This window comes from Oryx dammah, unplaced genomic scaffold (assembly GCF_014754425.2).
Source record: "Oryx dammah isolate SB20612 unplaced genomic scaffold, SCBI_Odam_1.1 HiC_scaffold_27, whole genome shotgun sequence".
Taxonomy (NCBI): Eukaryota; Metazoa; Chordata; class Mammalia; order Artiodactyla; family Bovidae; genus Oryx; species Oryx dammah.
In genome coordinates, this window is record NW_024070211.1 from 23621341 (window position 1) to 23642167 (window position 20827).

At 44.5% G+C, this 20827-nt stretch overlaps 1 protein-coding gene and 1 pseudogene across 1 annotated transcript in view; one reads left to right on the forward strand and one right to left on the reverse strand.

Annotated features, from left to right (window-relative positions):
• Positions 1–714: 714 nt before the first annotated feature.
• On the reverse strand, positions 715–809 carry LOC120855284 (annotated as a pseudogene).
• A 5196-nt stretch (positions 810–6005) lies between these two features.
• WDFY1 (WD repeat and FYVE domain containing 1) overlaps positions 6006–20827 on the forward strand; it is a 53988-nt gene continuing 39166 nt past the window's right edge. The window contains exon 1 of the mRNA XM_040228480.1: positions 6006–6239. Coding sequence (XP_040084414.1) covers positions 6103–6239 — 137 coding nt within the window. The 5' untranslated portion in view covers positions 6006–6102. The remainder of the gene's footprint in view (positions 6240–20827) is intronic.

Sequence of the window (20827 nt, forward strand, 5' to 3'; positions counted from 1 at the left end):
GTAACACAGTTCCCCCGGAAACCGGGAGAGGCGGGGGCTGCCAGAGCCCGGTGGGTGGCGGCCAGTGGGGGTGTTTTAGTGGGCATGCGCAAACGTTGGTTTTTGGTTTTGTTTTGTTTTTTTTCTTTTTTCCCCTCAGTTCAGTCCAGTAGCTCTGCCTCATCCTCAGTCGTCACCTTCTCCTCCTGCCTTCAATCTTTCCCAGCATCAGGGTCTTTTCCAATGAGTCAGTTCTTTGCATCAGGTGACCAAAGTATTGGAGCTTCAATTTCAGCATCAGTCGTTCCAGTGAATATTCAGGGTTGATTTTTTTGTAAGATTGACTAGTTGAATCTCCTTGCTGTCCAAGGGACTCTCAAGACTTTTTTCCAACACCACAGTTCAAAAGCATCAATTCTTCAACGTCCAGTCTTCTTTCTGGTCCAACTCTCACATCCATACATGACTACTGGAAAAACTATAGCTTTAGCTAGACGGACGTTTGTCGGCAGATTAACGTCTCTGCTTTTTAATATGCTGTCTAGTTGGTCATAGCTTTTCTTCCAAGGAGCAAGCGTCTTTTCATTTAATGGGTGTGTAGTCACTATCCACAGTGATTTTGGAGCCCAAGAAAAAGAAAATCTGCCACTGTTTTCATTTTTTCCCCATTTGTTTGCCATGAAGTGATGGGACAGGATGCCATGATCTGTTTTTTTAATGTTGAGGTTTTTTTCTTTTAATATGGAATGCTTCACGAATTTGTGTATCATCCTTGCGCAGGGGCCATGCTAACCTCTGTATCGTCCCAGTTTTAGCATATGTGCTGACGCGAGCTAGAATGTTGAGTTTTAAGCGGTTTTTTTGCTCTCCTCTTTCAGTTTCATCAAGAGGCTCTTTAGTTCCTCTTCGCTTCCTGGCATTAGGGTGGTGTCATCTGCATATCTGAGGTTATTGATATTTCTTCCTGCAATCTTGATTCTAGCTTGTGCTTCATCCAGCCTGGCATTTTAAATGATGTGCTCTCCGTGTAAGTTGAATAAGCAGGGTGACAATATCCAGCCTTGACGTACTTCTTTCCCAATTTGGAACCAGACCATTGTTCCATGTCCAGTTCTAACTGTTGCTTGTTGACGTGCGTACAGATTTCTCAGGAGGCAAGTCAGGTGGTCTGGTATTCCCATCTCTCTAAGAATTTTCCAAAGTTTTTTGTGATCCACACAGTCAAAGGCTTTAGCGTTATCAGTGAAGCAGAAGTAGATGTTTTTCCAGAATTCTCTTGCTTTTTCGATGATCCAACAGATGTTGGCACTTTGATCTCTGGTAATTTGACTTTTTTTTCCCTACTTGGGCATTAATTACTCTTGGGTGTACAGAGCTTCATGGGCTTTGGGATCCAGAAATTTCTGGAAGAAGTTGCTACATCTTGTCAGTTGCTTTTGTTCCTTCTGTCCTAATTAAAGTAAGACAAGTGTTTAAAGAAAACACTTAAATTCTTAAAAAGAAAATTCTTATCAAGGTGTAGTCTTAAAGAGTTCAAGACCATGAATCTAGCAGCTGTTTATAGACAAATATTTACCTGGCATGTCTCCAGAATACTTCCTTTTAGGAGCCCTAGACTAAGAGATTATTGAATCCAAAATAAACATTTTTATTTAAAAACAATCTAAGTACAAACTGTTTTACAGCAAAAGGGGGAGGAGGGTGGGAAAAATAGGTCAAAATGGGAACAGTGGATTTATGTCATTTTTTTTCTTTATCTTTCACTCTTTAGCAATATCATCATATCGCTTTCTTTGTTGTTCAGTCACTCAGTCGGATCCAACTCTTTGCCCACTTATGGACTGCAGCACATCAGGCTTCCCAGGCCTTCACCATCTCTTGGAGTTTGCTAAAATCATGTCCATCGAGTAGGAAATGCCATCCAACCATCTCATCCTCTGTCGTCCCCTTCTCCTCCTGCCTTCGATCTTTCCCAGCATCAGGGTCTTTTTCAATGAGTCGGTTCTTCACATAAGGTGGCCAAAGTATTGAAGCTTCAGTTTCAGCATCAGTCCTTCCAATGAATATTGCTTTCTTACCAAACTGTTAATTTATTTTTTAAACTTAATATTAAGTCACGAAAGAAGACTGTCTGAATCCTCAAGTTTTGAACTGCCCACAAAACATGTAGATATTGAAAGAGCACGTCTTTCTGTGATCTCTCTACTTATTAATGGCATCCCCCATAGTCACCCAGGGTGGACTGCTATGTCTTCAGTTGTTCCTGTTTCCACAAATACCCTCTTTTGTCCAGGTGGCAAGTCTTTTTTCAGTTTATTTCCATAGGAGCTACCTGATGGCTAGCCTACCCCTCTCCCAGGTTATTTTAGTCAGCCTCTACTGTAATCAGTCTTCTTCCTTCCTTTCTTCCTGGACACATCTCATCTACATTCACCTCCCTGAAAACTGGTTCATAACAATGTACAGGAGTTGGTGACCAAAACCATCCCAAAGCATGCTATGACTTATCTCAAGAATCTCTAGTGTTAGGGTCTGGCAAAGATTCTCCTTGACCAAACTTCAGTCTGGCTTCTCTAAGCCCTCTTCTCAACAAGGCTTCCACCTCAGACTCCAGTCTGCCCCGTTGACAGGCCTGCATCACAGTTTCAGCAATAAAGTTAAATCAGTTTAGAGAGGCTCCCCCAACCTAATGTCTGAAAATCCTTGATATCTTATCAAATTCATAAACCTTACTATCCTCGTTATGTCTGATCACCCTTGCCTGCCTTTTGTAAGAATTTTGTCAGTTTAGTTTAGGCAGAATCGCTTAGTACCCCTAATGTTTCCTCCTAGTACTTTTCTAGCCACTGACCTCTACCTTCTCCTTGGTTTTAAATCCCCACTTCAGTTCAGTTCAGTCTCTCAGTTATATCCAACTCTTTGCGACCCCATGGACTGCAGCAGGGCAGGTTTCCCTGTCCATCACCAATGCCTGGAGCTTGCTCAAAGTCATGTCCATTGCGTCGGTGATGCCATCCAAGTATCTCAGCCTCTGTTCTCTTCTCTTCCTGCCTTCAACGTTTCCCAGCATCAGGGTCTTTTCCAAAGAGTCAGTTCTTCGCATCAGGTGGCCAAAGTATTGGAGCTTCAGCAGCAGTCCTTCCAATGTATATTCAGGACTGATTTCCTTTAGGATTGACTGGTTTGATCTCTTTGCAGTCCAAGGGACCCTCAAGAGTCTTATCCAACACCATAGTTCAAAAATTGCCACTTGTCCATGATGTATTGGAAACAGCCCAGTTCTATGCTGGTGTCTCTTTCCCCTTATCTTTAGGGGAATAGTTCCTAAATAGTTCCTAAATAGAATGTATTAACTACTGTCCAGCTCTCATTTTTCTTTCACAGGTCATACAACTCAGTTCAGATCTCTTAGCTTAACCTATCAAGAAGAATAATCTGAATGGTTCATTCCCGTTTGTAAAAGGGTCATGTATGGATGTGAGAGTTGGACGGTGAAGAAAGCTGAGCGCCGAAGAATTGATGCTTTTGAACTGTGGTGTTGGAAAATACTCTTGAGAGTCCCTTGGACTGCAAGGAGATCCAACCAGTCCATTCTGAAGGAAATCAGCCCTAGGATTTCTTTGGAGGGAATGATGCTGAAGCTGGAACTCCAGTACTTTGGCCACCTCATGCGAAGAGTTGACTCATTGGAAAAGACTCTGATGCTGGGAGGGATTGGGGGCAGGAGGAGAAGGAGACGACCCAGGATGAGATGGCTGGATGGCATCACTGACTCGATGGACGTGAGTCTGAGTGAACTCCGGGAGTTGGTGATGGACAGGGAGGCCTGGCGTGCTGCGATTCATGGGGTTGCAAAGGCTCGGAACACAACTGAGCAAATGAACTGAACTGATGGGGAGGGAGAAAAGGAAAGAGGGATATGACACATATGGCAAAACAAGCTGGTGTATTTCTGGGTGAAGCAAGTTCTCTCAGAAGAGGTGAGAGGGGATGATGGTTGGGCTTTGTGTTACACTGCATGTGAAATACTGAAAATTCATGGACTATCATTCAAATAAATTCAAAGCACAAGGAACTGTTATTTTTGCAGTATTTCATTAATTTAGAGAAATAGTCTAACAAATGATCTACTAATATAGTTGGAGAGAGGAGTATTAAAGAAAACGGGGGGATCACAGTTTTTTGTTTATAGAAAAAGGCTCAAGTCACTGACCTTTCCTGAGTTCCAAAGAGTAGTTACTAATTAGGGGAGTGAGGGAACACAGAAACAAAGGAAAAGCAGTCAGCAAGAAAAGTAACAATAGCTTAAAGGATAATTCAGTGATAACAGTCCTTGTTCCTCCTCAAGGGAGAGTCTAGCAATCTGATGTGTATCTTTGAGTTGTTTTGCAGAAACTAAGACCCCCGCCACCCAGGTGGAGAATGGTGACTACAGGCTGACCAAAAGTACATGTACCCTAAACAAGTGGGAACCAGAAGGTTGATGATTAAGATTTCTAAACATAGCCAATCACCACCAAGCAACCAGAAGAGTCATGAGTCGCAACCCTTACCTCAAATGTTGCCTTTAAAACCTTCCCTGAAAGCCACTCTGGGAATTGGCTCTTTTGAGCATGAGCTGCCTGTTCTCCTTGCTTCTCTTAGGCAGCTGCTTAGTCATGTTTTTTGTTTTTGTTTTTTGACCCCCACATACTATAGCCTACCAGGCTCCTCTGTCCATGGAATTCTCCAGGCAAGAATACTGGAGTGAGTAGCCATTCCCTTTTCCAGGGGAATCTTCCCTACCCAGAGATCAAACCTGGGTCTCCTGTGTTGCAGGTAGATTCTTCACTGTTTGGGCCATCAGGGAAGCCACCCTGCAAATAAACACTGACTTTCCTTCACTACAGTGTGGTGTCAGTAGCTTTGCTGTGCATGGGGCTAACGGATCCAAATTTGGTTCAGCAATATTTATGCTCCACAGATACTAGCTGTGAGCACCCAGCCAGCTCCTAGCAACACCCAAGTCTGGCTGACAGTACCAGGCCAACTCCTAGAAGTCAAGGGCTGGTTTTCTCTTTTTCATAGCTTTGTGACCTTAAATAAGTGATTCAACTTCCCAATGGTTCAGTTTTCTCATTTCCAAAGTGAGACTGCGAGAGCACTTACCTCTTCACCTCTTAAATTGTTATCTGGATGAAGATAACCCATGTAAAAAAGCTATGGTTTTTCCAGTAGTCATGTATGGATGTGAGAGTTGGACTATAAAGAAAGCTGAGGCCAAAGAATTAATGCTTTTAAACTGTGGTGTTGGAGGAGACTCTTGAGAGTCCCTTGAACTGCAAGATCAAACCAGTAAATCCTAAGGGAAATCAATCATGAATATTCATTGGAAAGACTGACGCTGAAGCTGAAGCTCCAATACTTTGGCCACCTGATGCGAAGAGCTGCCGCGTTGGAAAACACCCTGATGTTGAGAAAGATTGAAGGCAGGAGGAGAAGGGGACGACAGAGGATGAGATGGTTGGATGGCATCACCGACTGGATACATGAGTTTGAGTAATCTCCGGGAGTTGGTGATGGACCGGGAAGGCTTGCGTGTTGCAGTCCATGGGGTCGCAAAGAGTCATTACACGACTGAGCGACTGAACTGACTGAACCCAATAAAGATTTTAGGATCGTGCTTGGTATATAGTCGCCACTCAATGAGTGCCTTTCAAAGATTCTAAATTGCATTCTTATTTTTCGCACTTTAACATGTCTGGAATGGAGATGTGGCCCAAACAAAGGCTTCTTAGAATGGATACAGTATAGTATTGTTATTTTCGATAGGTTCTAGTTTGAGGGACAATTCCTCTTCACCGCCAACTGCTCAATCCATTCCTGGATCCATGAGTTTCCTTTTCGAACTTTGTAACCTCTCCCACTTCTCAGGCGAGCCATTTACAGGCCTCTCCTGGCTACGTAATTTTTTAGCTGCGCGGCTTCCTCAGCCAATACGGTAGGCGGCGGAAGCACTCGAGAGCTTACGGCGGCGCGGCACCCACGCGGCCGAAGGAGCCGGAGCGAAACCCAACTGGTCCCCGCCCGCCCGCAGTCAGCTGATGGGCCGACTGTCGCGGAGACCGCAACCGCCGCTCGAACATGGCGGCCGAGATTCACTCCAGGCCGCAGAGCAGCCGCCCGGTGCTGCTAAGCAAGATCGAGGGGCACCAGGACGCCGTCACGGCCGCACTGCTTATCCCCAAGGAGGACGGAGTGATCACGGCCAGCGAGGATAGGTAGGGCCGGCGGCTGGTGCGCGGCAGGGCCGAGGCGCGACGAGGGCGGCCCGGATTCCACCGGCGCCCGGGTGTGGGGGCCGTGGGGGTCGCCAGCCTTGGCCCTCTCCGCGTGGGGGCGTCCACGGTCCCCGGGTCCCGCGGCCCGTCGCCCCCCACCAGCCCGTCTTGGTCGCCGGGACCCCCTCCCTCGAGTTCCCGCCTGTGGGGTCCTCCAGTCTCGACCCGCCGCCGCGCCTCTCTGGTTCCAGACGCCAGTACGTGGTTCGCACCTCCCGGTCCGGGACACCTGTCCCAGCCCCCGGCCACTGCGCTCCCCCAGCCCGAGACCCTCATCCCCGCCGCGCCCCTCCGGTCCGAGACCCCCCACGGTATGCTCTTCGAGCCCGGGACCCCCGCCCCCCTCAACTCTCCTTTGCCCAGAGCTGGAAGCGTCCTCTCCGCGGTCCGTTCCAAGCCGCCTTCTTTGGGAGCCAGGACTGGCCTCCGGTTCCCGCGGGACCGGGTGCCAGGGAACCCTTTCTTTCAACAAACCTCCATGGGCTTCAGCACTCTTCTGCCCTACGCTGGGGTTTACACCTCTCTTTGGCGCTCACCACGTCTCCAGATCAGTTACTTTTCCAAAGCTGTTAGAACCACCTGAATTGTTATTTACAAAACAATGTTTGTTTTTTTTCCCCCCAAAAGTGACTCACTTAAGAAAAGACTCTAAGAATAATAAAAATGCTTTTATTTTTAAAGAAATTTGATATTTCCACTGTTAATGGAAAACCAGTTATCCCTTGCCATAAAAAATTGATGTCTAAAACGTTCATCTCTGTGCACCTAAAGTCAGCTCTTGTTAACAGGGCGTCTTGCCCATCATACTTTGGGAAACACTGATCAGATGCGATTTTCTCATTCTCCCCAAGAGGAAACTGAGGTTCGTGGAAAGAAAGGCACAGAGATACTGGTGACGCCAGAAATGCACCCCAAGATTCCCCAGTCCAGCTCTCTGGTCTTTCCAGGGTTTTGTGATTGGTTGGGAGAGAGATTATTTGTGTTGTAACTTTAGCATTTTGTAAGCCCTTAAAAGTTTCAAAGGTTAGTGGCTTTACTGTGGGAATTTGGAGGAAATGACTGATGTTTTTGAGAGAAACTGTGTTTCCTTGCTGCAGTGAGTGTTCTTAAACGGTGGTATTGCAAAAGTGGAAAGTCTTTCTGGAAGAAGGAAGGTTCAGCTGTTTTGTTAAAGTGGGAAGCACAGTACAGCCTTTTGTCGTCTAGTTTTTGAAGTCTGTAGTTTTGAGGGCCTGTTCCCATTGAGAAGAGGAAACCCGAAACCCCCAGCGCCTATTTGACCTTTGTGTTTTGCTTTTGAGTGAGTTTGTTGTGAGCAGGCAATTTACGAGTAACTGACCGCCAGCGAGGTGGAGAGTGATTGGTTAAACGTGGATGTGGGTGTGTCACCAGGAAGGAGTGGGAGACTGCGGGGTGCCTGAGCCACGGGGAGAAATTGTTCTTGTTCAGTTGCTAAGTCTCATGTCCTTCTCAAGGAGAAGAAGAAACTGTTTTAAAAAAAAGACAAAGGACAGAATAATGATATTTGCATGATATGAACATAGATGGAGACATCACTTTATACAAGTTAGCTGTCTTTGTTCAGTAAAATATTTTAGTCATGACTCATGTGTGTTGGGTAAGTTGCTGAGTATTTGCGATTACTGGCCAGGAGCAGTGTTGATCAATGTTTTATGGAAAGTGATTACTTAGCTGCTCTGGGACTGAAGTGTTCTGGGAGACACTTTCATGGGGGCACAGCAGGGTCCTGGCAGAGGACTGGACCAGGTGAGGGGTTGGGGCCTTGGGTTTCTAATTTGTGTTTCAGGCCCATGGAACTTTATGGGAGGCACAACACTCGTTGAAGCAGGTTCTGCACTTTATGAGATTTATGAAAGCACATGGCTATGAGTTTTTTTTGTTGTTGGATATGGTGGTTTGTTTTCACATTGTCATAAGTGTGTGTCATATTCTTCAATTGTTTGTTTATTCACTCATTTATAGATTAGAAATAATCTCCTTATTGAGTGCCAGGCCCTAGACAGAACAAGGAGCAAAAGTCACAGAACTTGCCCTTATATAACTTCTGATTCATGATTTTATGGCCCCCGACCTGATAGAACCAGCCAGGAAATAGAACACTGACCACCATTTATCATCAAACAAGCATTTATTGGGCACTTACTGTGTGCCAGGCCTGTCTTAGATCTGTGGGTAGAAAACACGAGCGCTGAAATTAATGTTCCCAAAGGGCTGGATGGTGTGGTGAAGAGATGGCCCTGTGCTCTCCACTCCCTGGGTGCTGGGGAGACACAGGGGAAGGAGGGTCCTTGGGTGAGTGCTGGGTTTCAAGAAAAGCCTCCTGGAAGAGATAACACTAGTGGAAGGAGTGGTCTCTGTGACCCTGGTCCAGGCAGAGGGAAATCGCAGGAGGGAGTCGCAGGCGGTACAGAACCATGGTTATTTCTAGATGCCCAGAGCAGAAAGTGTACTGAGAGCTGGAAGGCCCAGTGTCCAGTTATAGAAGGATCTTCCTTGTGTGCCACTGTTAAAATTTGGACTTCAGTTTGCGAGCAGTGGGAGACCATCAAAGAGTTTAAAGCAAGCAAATGATACCGTCAGAATGTGTACTTGAAATCCTTCTTTATTTCAAAATATTTATGCATTTACTTGGCATGAAGGGGTCTTAGTTGCATCATGTGTGTGCTTGGTCAGTCTGCCATGTCCGACTCTTTGTGACCCCATGCACTGTAGCCGCCTGGCCCCTTTGTCCCTGGGATTGTCCACGTAAGAACATTGGAGTGGGCTGCCATTTCCTCCTCCAAGGAATTTTCCCGTCCTAGGGATCTAACCTGCATCTCTTGCTTCTCCTGCATTGGCAGGCGGATTCTTTACCACTGCACCGCCCGGAAAGCCCCTGTAGCATGTGAGTTCTTTTTAGTTGCGGCATGTGGGATCTAGCTCCCTGACCGGGGATCCAACCCAGGCCCACTGTATTGGGAGTGTGGCGTCTTAGCCACTGGACCACCAGGGAAGTCCCCCAGAATTTGAACTTTAAAAATTGCCTTGTCTGACTTTAAAAATAGCAATAGTTAACCTTTTAAAAGTCCCCTCCCTCTTTCAGTAGAGAATTGGACCAGTGTATGTGAGTGCATCCAGTCCTCACATCTCCCCATGAGATGGTTTCAATCACTTTCTCTTATCGACAGTTCCAAATTTCAAGGTATTGTAAAAGTCAGAGGTGTTTTTGTTTGTTTTTGTGAGTTAGGCCTGAAAACTCATTGGTGCTAAAACTTGACCTCCATAGATGAGAGTGTTTGTAATCTTTATCCCATGTGGCATGAATATTCATTTGTTTTACTGCAGAGAGATCAGTGCATTTTATTGTGGGTCCTACTGGGAGTCTTATGGACCCTGTAGTGTAGGTGTCTTATTGCAATGGGCATTTGGCCATTTAGAAAACTGGGGTGTGAGGGGCACTGAAGTAACTGTTAATTCCCAAGGTCACATTGCCAGTAAATGATGGGAATGAGATTTGAACCCAGGTCTGACTCTGAGGCCCTAGTTCTTTCTGCTGTGCACCTAGTCCTACACGTTTGGAGAACCTGAGTTGAGGCAGTGTCAGTGGTGGACGACTCCAGCAACAAGTGTGAAATGCTAGGATTCTGCCTTTTGCCCTCCCCCCCGCCCCCTGGGGGAGGGACGTTTGGCAATATCTGGAGATATTTTGGTTGTCATAACTGGGGGAGGTTACTCCTGGAATCTAGCGGGTAGAGGATGTTGAACATCCTGTAACACGCAGGACAGTCCCTCATGAAAAGGATTGTCCAGCTCCAAATGTCATTAATGCCGAGTTGGAGAAACCCTCGTCTAGGCTTAATGTACTTGTTTGTCTGATTTGCCTAGATAGTGGTTCTCAGAGCTTGCATGTGCATCAGGGTCACGTGGAGAGGGATCTTGTTAAAGCACAAAGATCCTGGTTCAGTAAGTCTGGGGCTGGGCCCCAGAGTTTGCCTTTCTGTCACTTTCCCAGTGATGTCCATGCTGATGCTGCTGGTCACACTTGGAGGGCCATTGCTTTACGCAGAAGAGAATTATTCATCGTGCTTGTCTGTGGAGAGGCACTGGGAAAGAATACTGTTTATACTTTGTCCTCTTTTTTTTTTTGGTCAGTTTATGGGATCTATTTGCCTGGAGCCATTTACATATACCCATCTTTTTCCTAGTAAATCTGAACTATATCTGGCCGTGCTAAGTACAGAGAATTCCCCCAAGGAGTAATAAACTAATATGGAGGATTCAGCTTAATTCCATGGGACCTGGAGTCACTGCTAATGGTTTGGGGAGCAAGTTTAGGGGTCTGATCAGAAACCTTCAGGGATTACTGTGCCCTGAAGGGTTAACAGAGAATGGTGCTGCTCTTTAACGTACATTCACTTGTATTTTGTTGGGGCTTCCCAGGTGGCTCAGTGATAAAAGAATCTGCCTGCCAATGCAGGAGATGCGGGTTCAACCCCTGGGTCAGGAAGATCCCCTGAGGAGGAAATGGCAACCCACTCCAGTATTATTGCCTGGGAAATCCCATGGACAGAGGAGCTTGGTGAGCTACAGTCCATGGGGTGGAACGAGTTGGACACATCTGATGACTAAGCACACACACACACACAAATTCCTTTGTTTAAGCTTCGTTCTTCATGAAACCTTAGTATTTTTAAATTTTAGTTTTCAGTTGCACGTTGGAACTAGAATATCTGAGCATGCAGCGCAGAAAAACGATACACTGGTAAAGTAAAAAAAAGATATTCTTGAGTCAGTGGAGTATGACTGTCTTTCTAGTCAGGAAACTGTAAAAATAAAAGTAATAACCTCAGTGTTACGTTTCAGAATTTAACTGCAGCAGTCATTTTCCTGGTCGGAGAAACAGAAAATGAGACTGTACTTTCAGGACAGAACTGAAATGTTGTGAGGCAATAGGAAATGATTCCCTGGACACGTTTGCTTTCTGAACTTCTTTGAGTTGCACCAAAAAATTTAGACAGTTGGTTAGAAAAGGATAGATAGCATTTTTTTAAAAGTAAAATCTTACTAAAAGTCTTACCGGTAAGTTAAGGCTATGGGCTAGCTATCTTCAATTTTGAAAAATAGAGTTTGGAGAGATGCCTGCTGATACTACTGTTTCAGGGGCCTAAAGATCAAGGTTGATTTCTGCAAGAAATTGTTTTGTCTGGCCTAAGTCAAACAGAGAGAGATTGCGTATATTTTAAGATATTTTAGGATGTTGCACTTAGGCTGGTAAGCAATAGAGATCACAGAAGACTAACTTTTAAAATATTTTTGGTAGCATCTTCCTTTTTTCCTCCCCCCCAAAAAAAACATTTCCCCCTAATAAACATTAGCTGTTTATTTTTTTGTTTTCTTTTAGACATTTCTAAGCATATTAAGATGGTTTGAAGGAAAGCTGTATATTTAGTAGCTGTTTCACAGAAACAATGCTAAATAAACAAGCAACTTGATTTTTAAGTGTTATCCTTGGGAGGAAACCTGGTATAGCTGGAAGTTTTCAGTTTATACAGAAAACCAGAATGTTAACTGCTGTGTTTTTGTTGTCTTACAGTGCCTAAAAATAGACTTTCATTTGTGTTACAAAATAAAGTGAAGAAGTGAGATGTCGGAAGCCTGCGTAGGAAAGCATCTATTGCTGTGTCGTTAGGAGTGGATTTTCATTGTTAAGATCATTTTCTTTTATAGTATAGTTTAGAACAGATTCTGAATCTTGAATGCCTGAGTTTGAATCCTAGCCATGTGACCTTGGGCAGGTTACTTTTGTCTCCCAGTGTTGTAGTTTTGTCATCAGTAAAATGGAGATAATAAAGGCTCCAGCCTCCTAAGTGTGGGAATTAGATGAATTCACATGTAAAGCACTTTGAACGGTACCTGGCACAGAGAAGGCACTTCATGTGTGTTGGCTATTATTATTTTCATTCCCATTTATTTTGCACTTAATTGCTGTAATCTCATCAGAAGCTAAGCATGTCTTTGCTTACTGTGACTTTTGAGTGCGCATGTGCATGCGTGCTCAGTTGTGTCTGACTCTCTGCTGCCCTGTGAACTGTAGCCCGCCGTGCTCCTCTGTCCATGGGGTTCTCTGGGCAAGAATCCTCCAGTGGGTTGCCGTTTCCTCCTCCAGGGGATCTTCCTGACCCAAGGACCAAAGCCGCATCTCTGGCGTCTCCTGCATTGCAGGTGTATTCTTTACCACTGAGCCACATAGGAAGCCCCTGGTATATGTGTGTGTGTGTAAATAAAGTGAAATTTTTCCTGCCTGAATAGAATAGTTTCAGAGCAATAGATGCTTTCCTGCCCAGGCTTCCGACTTCTCACTTCTTCACTTTATTTTGTAACACAAATGAAAGAGTCTATTTTTAGGCCCTGCGAGACAACAAAAATACAGCAGTTAACATTCTGGTTTTGTGTATAAACTGAGAACTTCCACTTTGGGGGTCCCTTACAGACCTTATAACTGTCTTTGAGTCATGCCTTTTCAGCATTTCCATATTTGGTCGCTTACAAGTCATTTCAGTCACATGTTTTCACTTATAAAAGTCCTTGCCCTGCTCGCTGTGTAAGGGGCCCCCTAACCACCGCCAGGTTCCTTGATTCACGAGGAGGACTGCCATCGTGTGGTCATCCTCACGGCCACAATGTATTTCAGGGGCAGGACAGGAAGCAAAAGTGATGAAGGGAAAGGTATGGGCTGAAGTCCAGAGGAAACCAGGCGTGAGCTTCCAGGAGTCCTGGCCCTGTAGAGACTCTCAGGAGATGTTCCATTCCCCCAGCCAGGAGTTATCCCACACGTGTGAAATACTCACACTGGCTACCTCCAAGCTGGTTAGAGGCTCAAGCTACCCAGGCTGTCACTGGGGGATGTTCCTGAAGGCAGCCTCTGCCTCACACGTGCCGGAATCCCAGACTCCCAGAAGGAAAGCAGGAGGTCAGTGGTCTCTCAAATGGTAGTTTTTTTTTTTTTAATTTTTTCCCATATTTATTTATTTGGCTGTGCCGGCCTTAGTTGTGGCATGCAAACTCTTGGTTGTGGGATGTGGCATCTAGTTCCCTGACCAGGGATCAAACCCAGGCCCTCTGCATCGGGAGCTCAGAATCTTAACTCCTGGACCCCCAGGGAAGTCGCTCAAACCTTAGTTTGAGAAAATCCTCAGTAAATAAATCTGGAAGAAGCATGGACCAGAATTGCAAAACAGCTTCATTATCTCCAACTGTTTTTCTTTTAAGTTCGTTTGCCCTTGTATTTCAAGATTTCAAGGCTGTGAGGAGTTTGGAACATTTTTTTTTTTAATTTGGAAGTTAATGTTGCATGGACCCTACCTGGACTGACTCCATCCTCTCCTCCTGCTCCTCAGAGGTTGTAATAGCTTTTACCCTCACACTGGCTCACAGGGTAAAATAGCTTTTACCCTCCTGGGTGGCACAGAGGTCACAAAAGATAATTTTGAGGCTGACAGTGGAAACATAGCAACAGGCATGGTTCCTCAAGTCAGAAAGAAAACGTCTTCTCAGGTGGAAGACCCAGCCACCCGGCTTGTGGAGCCATTATTCTAATTTAGGGGCTGGTGAAGGTGCGCCTGTCCTTTGCCCCTGGGTAAAAGTCTGCCGGTGACAGAGTCAGCAATCTGAGGGTCCCCATCATCATGGACAGGATTCCTTCCCTAGACTGTAGAAGGGGATGGAAATTTAAATTTTCTAAGCCAATCTGATTTTCCTTTATTCAAAAAAGGCTAGTTTCCCTGCCTTTCAGTTTAGTTAATTCAGTAAAAATCTAGTGTTTTCCCCCTTTGTTATTCAAAGAGGAAGGCTGCTTTCTGCCAGAGTAATGAATAGGGCAGAGTTCAAGAGACGTGGCCGGAAGGAAACTGCTGTTTATTTGATAAAAGCAGACAGTACCATTAGGGCTTCCCTGGTGGCTGATTGTTAAGGAACCCAGCTGACAATACTGGAGAGTTGCATCCCTGGGTAGGGAAGATCCCTTGGAGGAGGAAATGGCAACCCGTTCCAGTATTCTTGCCTGGGAAATCCTGTGGACAGAGGAGCCTAGTGGGCTACAATCTATAGGGTCACAAAAGAGTGAGACACAACTGAAGCCACTGAAACAACATTGTACCATATCCTTTCCTCCTTTCCCTTTTAGGCCAACATCTTAGTGTTGTATCAGTAGAAATTGCTCGGGCTATCAGAATTATGCATTTTTATCCGTAGCCCTGGAGATACTGTCAGACTAGGAAAACACATCCTTTGACGTAGGTAACACAAATGTTTGGTCATTTACCAAGGTATAAAATAGCATCAGCAATCCTAGGAGCGACTGGAAAATCAGATTGATTTCCCCAAACTTACTATTTTTTTCCAAGTTTAAAAGAAATCAGGCTTGGGGCTTAATTTGTAACACATGCTATATTCTGTATTTTTTTACGCCAATTCAATGAATAAGCCCTGTATATCAGTTTACAATTTAAAGATGATTAAATTGTTTTAATTTAGCTATTTGGGGATGATTAAGGTGTTTTTTGGAGAGCTTTTTGAAAGAGCTGGTTTTAGAAATGCTGATGTATCAGGCAAGGTAGAATTTGACCTTGGGATTTTATAGAAACACCTGTGTGCTATTTGAATCTCACGGCCATGATTTTCAAAGCAATCAGAAAATAACATGTACTGAACCCAAATGTATGTTCTTATTGGGCGATAGGTTTGAAAACGGTATTAATCGTGACTTGCACAAGGTGCCTCTGGGTTTGAGAGCCAGTGCTTTTCAGGAGGAAAATTATGCTTTAATCTGTCTTTTCTCTGTGTTGTAGCATACGTAAATGAGATTTTATAAACTTGGTGATTTCCAAAAGTATGTTTTTAACGTGCTTTTGATCAGTTCTTTGACAGAGTGAAATCAAGGGGCTAGAAAAGATCAAAGGAACCTTTGTTCCTCATCAGGAGTATCTGTGAGCAGGTGAGATTTATCTGTATCAGATAAATCTGTGAGCAGGTCACAGATTTATCTCCCTGGAATAGGTGCTTCTTTCTTAAACCTGTTGGTTTTAGTCTGCTTTTTATGTATTTACTCTAGTAAAGGAACATACAGAATTATTATTCTTGATAGGATGAAAAATACTGAGTAATATTTAAGAGTAATATGTTCATTTGTGCTTTTGCATAACTTCAATTTCTTGGAAATAAAATTAGCATCTGAGCAAAGTGAGGATCCTAGATCTCAGTTAAAAGTAAAAGTGGACTTAATGTGTTTACTGCTGCTGCTAAGTCACTTCAGTCGTGTCCGACTTTGTGCAGCCCCATAGACGGCAGCCCACCAGGCTCTGCTGTCCCTGAGATTCTCCAGGCAAGAACACTGGAGTGAATTGCCATTTCCATACTCTGAAATTCTTGGCACTTGGTCAATGCCAAATGCTGTTTTTATTTCCATTTTTAAGGTCAGAGTCCTAATTATTCTTAAAGATGTACTACTTGGAACAGGCGGCATTGTATCAGTTAGCTATTGCTGTGTTGTCGGCCATCGTGAAATTCAGAGGCTTAAAACAAGAACTGTCATCATTGCTCGTGAGCCTGTGATTCCCCTGGACAGTCCACCTGCTCACAGCCAGACTTGCTGATACACGTGTTGGCCCTGCTCATTTCAGCCAGTCTCTTTCACGGGGCTTGCTGGCCACAGACTGGTAGAGGATGGTGTCACCTGACACTTGGAGCTCTCTTCCTTGTGGTCCATCCTCTAGCGGGCTAACCCCTCTTCTTCAGGTAGCCTTTACTCAGGCCCAGTACAGAGTCGGCACTGCATTGCTGCAGCCACGTTCTTTGGGCTGAAGCAAGTCACAGGGCAGCCCATCTCCAAGGTTGGAGAAAGAGTTTCCACCTCTTGTTGGGAAGAATTGCGAAGTCACATTGTAAAGCGTACACAAGCAGGGAGGGATAAGAATTGGGCTCCTTCTTGTAGTTTACCACCCCAAGCACGTAAATATCATATTGGATACTATAGTTGATCTTAAGGTACTGAGAAATTTTGTTAGAATCACTGTTCCTGTTTAGCGCAGAAGTTGGGTGTTTTTTTTTTTTTTTTAACCAAGTGAGAGTTTTGAGGTTGGACCTAGACTTTTCCACATTCTGCATTTATTTGGAGAAAAAAGGAGTTTAATGCTTCCTGTTTTCTTGCTGTTGAGGAGTCACTGCTTTGGAGGATAAAATGTAGAGGTTTCTGAATGCCCTTTAGAAAATTGTTCTGCGTATTAATTGCCATATGAAGAGTCTTTACTTTGGTATTGTCCTGAAATGTGAATTTTCATCACCTTCTGGCAGAATAAGTAGACAGGAGTCAGAAAATCTGATCCAGTGCTGCTGTTGGCTTGTTTGATTTGTAGGGCTTTCTCCCTCCTGGCTTCTGCTTCCCTAAGTATAAAACAGATGTCTTGAAAAAAAAAGAAAAAAAAACAGATGTCTTGGCTGGCATCTTTGTCAGGAGGATGTGGCCAGCATGTACTCAACAGACCACAACTTTTCTAGACTCCCAATGCAGTAGCAGGCAGAAGGTGTTGTCTGTGCCACTGGAGTTCTTCACTGTGAACTTTAAGAGTTGAGCACGTTTCTGCAGTTGTTCTTATTGTTGTTCAGTTGTCCAGTGGTGTCCGACTCTGTGTGACCCATGGACTGCAGCATGCCAGGCTTCCCTGTCCTTCAGCATATCCCAGACTTGGCTCAAACTCATGTCCATTGAGTCAGTGATGCCATCCAACCATCTCATCCTCTCTGGTCCCCTTCTCCTCCTTTCGGTCTTTGCCAGCATCAGAATCTTTTCCAGTGAGTTAGCTCTTCGCATCAGGTGACCAAAGAATTGGAGCTTCAGCTTCAGCATCAGTCCTTCCAATGAATATTCAGGGCTAATCTCCTTTAGGATGGGCTGGTTGGATCTCCTTGCAGTCCACGGGACTCTCAAGAGTCTTCTCCAACACCACAGTTCAAAAGCATCAATTCTTCAGCGCTCAGCTTTCTTTATAGTCCAACTCTCACATCCATATGTGACTACTGGAAAAACCATAGCTTTGACTAGATGGACCTTTGTTGGCAAAGTCATGTCTCTGCTTTTTAATATACCGTCTAGGTTTGTCATAGCTTTTCTTCCAAGGAGCAAGCATCTTTTAATTTCATGGCTGCAGTCACCATCTGCCGTGATTTTGGAGCCCAAGAAAATAAAGTCTGTCACTGTTTCCACTGTGTCCCCATCTATTTGCCACGAAGTGATGGGATTGGATGCCATGATCTTTTAGTTTTTTGAATGTTGAATTTTAAGCCAGCTTTTTCACTCTTCTCTTTTGCTTTCATCAAGAGGCTCTTGAGTTCTTCACTTTCTGCCATAAGAGTGGTGTCATCTGCATATCTGAAGATATTAATATTTTTCCTGGCAATCTTGATTCCAGCTTGTGCTTCATCCAGCCCCGCATTTCACATGATGTACTCTGCATATAAGTTAAACAAACAGGGTGACAATATACAGCCTTGACATACTCCTTCCCAGTTTAGAACCAGTCCAGTGTTCCATGTCCGGTTCTAACTGTGGCTTCTTGACCTGCATACAGATTTCTCAGGAGGCGGTTAAGGTGGTCTGGTATTTCCACCTCTTTGAGAGTTTTCCACAGTTTGTTGTGATCCACACAGTCAAAAGCTTTAGCATTGTCAGTGAAGCAAAAGTAGATGTTTTTCTGTAATTCTCTGCTTTTGCTATGATCCAGCAGAAGTTGGAAATTTGTTCTCTGGTTTTTCTGCCTTTTCTAAATCCAGGTTGAACATCTGGAGGTTCTTGGTTCATGTACTATTGAAGCCTAGCTTGGAGAATTTTGAGCATTACTTTGCTGGCGTGTGAGATGAGTACAATTGTGCAGTAGTTTGAACATTGTTTGGCGTTGTTTTTCTTTGGGATTGGAATGAAAACTGACCTTTTACAGTCCTGTGACCACTGCTGAGTTTCCCAAATTTGCTGGCATATTGAGTGCAACAGCGTCATCTTTTAGGACTTGAAATAGCTCAGCTGGAATTCCATCACCTTCACTAGCTTTGTTTGTAGTAATGCTTCGTAAGATCCCCTTGACTTCAGATTCCAGGATGTCTAGTTCCAGGTGAGTGATCACACCATCGTGGCTATCTGGTTCATTAAGATCGTTTTTTGTATAGTTCTTCTGTGTATTCTTGTCACCTTTTCTTAATATCTTCTACCTCTGTTAGGCCCATACTGTTTCTGTCCTTTATTGTGCCCATCTTTGCATGGAATGTTCCCTTGTTATCTATAATTTTCTTGAAGAGATAGATCTCTAGTCTTTCCCATTCTATTGTTTTCCTCTGTTTCTTTGCATTGATCACTGAGGAAGGCTTTCTTACCTCTCTTTGCTATTCTTTGGAACTCTGCATTCAGATAGGTGTATCTTTCCTCTTCTCCTTTGCCTTTAGGTTTTCTTCTTTTCTCATTTATTTGTAAGGCCTCCTCATACAACCATTTTGCCTTTTTCTATTTTTTTTTTTTCTTGGGGATGGTCTTGATCACTGCCTCCTGTACAATGTCATGAACCTCCATCCATAGTTCTTCAGGCTCTCTATGGGATCTCAACCCTTGAATCTATTTGTCACTTCTACTGTATAATCCTAAGGAATTTGATTTATGTCATTCCTGAATGGTTTAGTGGTTTTCCCTAGTTCCTTCAATTTAAGTCTGAATTTGGCAATAAGGAGTTCATGATCTGAGCCACAGTCAGCTCCCGGTCTTGTTTTTGCTGACTGTATGGAGCTTCTCCATCTTTGACTGCAAAGAATATAATCAGTCTGATTTCGGTATTGACCATCTGGTGATGTCCATGTGTAAAGTTGTCTCTTGTGTTGTTGGAGGAGAGTGTTTGCTATGACCAGTGCGTTCTCTTGGCAAAACTGGATTAGCCTTTGTCCTGCTTAATTTTGTACTCCAAGGCCAAACTTGCCTGTTACTCTAGATATCTCTTGACTTTCTACTTTTACATTCCAATCCCCTATGATGAAAGGGACATCTTTTTTTTTTTTGATGTTTGTTCTAGAAGGTCTTGTAGGTCATTGTAGAATAGTTCAACTTCAGGTTCTTCGGCATTAGTGGTTGGGGCATAGACTTGGATTACTGTGATATTGAATGCACAGAGGCACGGTTTACTGTCTTGTATTTTTCAGGCCAGTGAGTCCCTGCCTTTGGTGCCTTCTCTTTGCTGCCTTTCTGCCCCAGACTTCTGTGCTCAGCTCTGCCCCTGTTCACAGATCCCAGGGAGTAACTGTTGCTCTCAAGGCCCCATCCACCCAACACCTCTTGCCCTTGTGTCCAAGCCCTCCTCACCCCTCTGTGCCGACCTCCATGGATACATCAGCTGGACTCCGAGGGGCCACAGAGCCTCTTAGAGTCTGCCACACTGAAAAGAAGGTGGTTGTGTCCTGTTTGAAACTGCTTCTGATTCCCAGGCGGCTCAGTGGTGATCATCCTGCCGGTGTAAGAGCTGCAGAAGATGCAGATGTGGTCCCTGGGCTGGGAAGATGCCCTGGAGGAGGAAATGGCAGCCCACTCCAGTACTGTTGCCTGGAGAATCCCATGGACAGAGCCTGGCGGGCTACAGTCCATGGGTTCACAGACAGTGACCACAAACACAGCTGAGCGAGTGAGCACGCGTGCACTGATTGTAGTGCCTGCAGCTGCCCAGAGCTTCAGGCTGATCTGTTTCACTCCTCACCCTCTCTTGCTCTCAGTGGTGACAATTTGTTAAGCACACTTCAGGGAGTGGACGGTTTTTACATTTAGAATTTGAGATAGCCACAGTTGAAAAATCAGACAAAATAAGTCCTGTGTATCTCAAGGGCTTATGAAAGTGTTGCTCAGCTGTTTCTGACTGTGCAACCCCATGGACTGTAGCCCACCAGGCTCCTCTGTCCATGGGATTCTCCAGGCAAAAATACTGGAGTGGGTTGCCATTTCCTCCTCCAGGGGATCGTCCTGACCCAGGGATCGAACCCAGGCATCCTCCAGGTAGATTCTTTACTGTCTGAGCCACCAGGGAGGCCCCAAGGCTTATGACGAAGTGTTTAATAGTTGGCGGCCCTGCTGGCCCTCCTGCTTCTCAGCTGCTCCACATCTTTTCTCTGGGGACCACCCCCGATCCTGCCCTCCTCAGAAGCCAAAATCCTAGTATACCTCAAAGGTGTGTTCACTTCTCTCTTTCTGCCCCTCATCAGCCTTCTTGCCCTCCCTGCTCAGCCTGACTCAGCGTGGCTGTGGAATTTGGTCCCATCATCTTTTATTATGCTTAAAAAAATCATAAACATTTCTTCATGCTTCCATGGTCATCATAACTCATTTTAGTGACTATATAGGCTATTGAATTAATATGTCATTAACCCGTTTGATTATATGGCATTTTCCTTTAAGTTTTACTCCTTTGAATAAGGCTCATATGAACGTTTAAAAATACATAGTTCTTTTCTTTTCA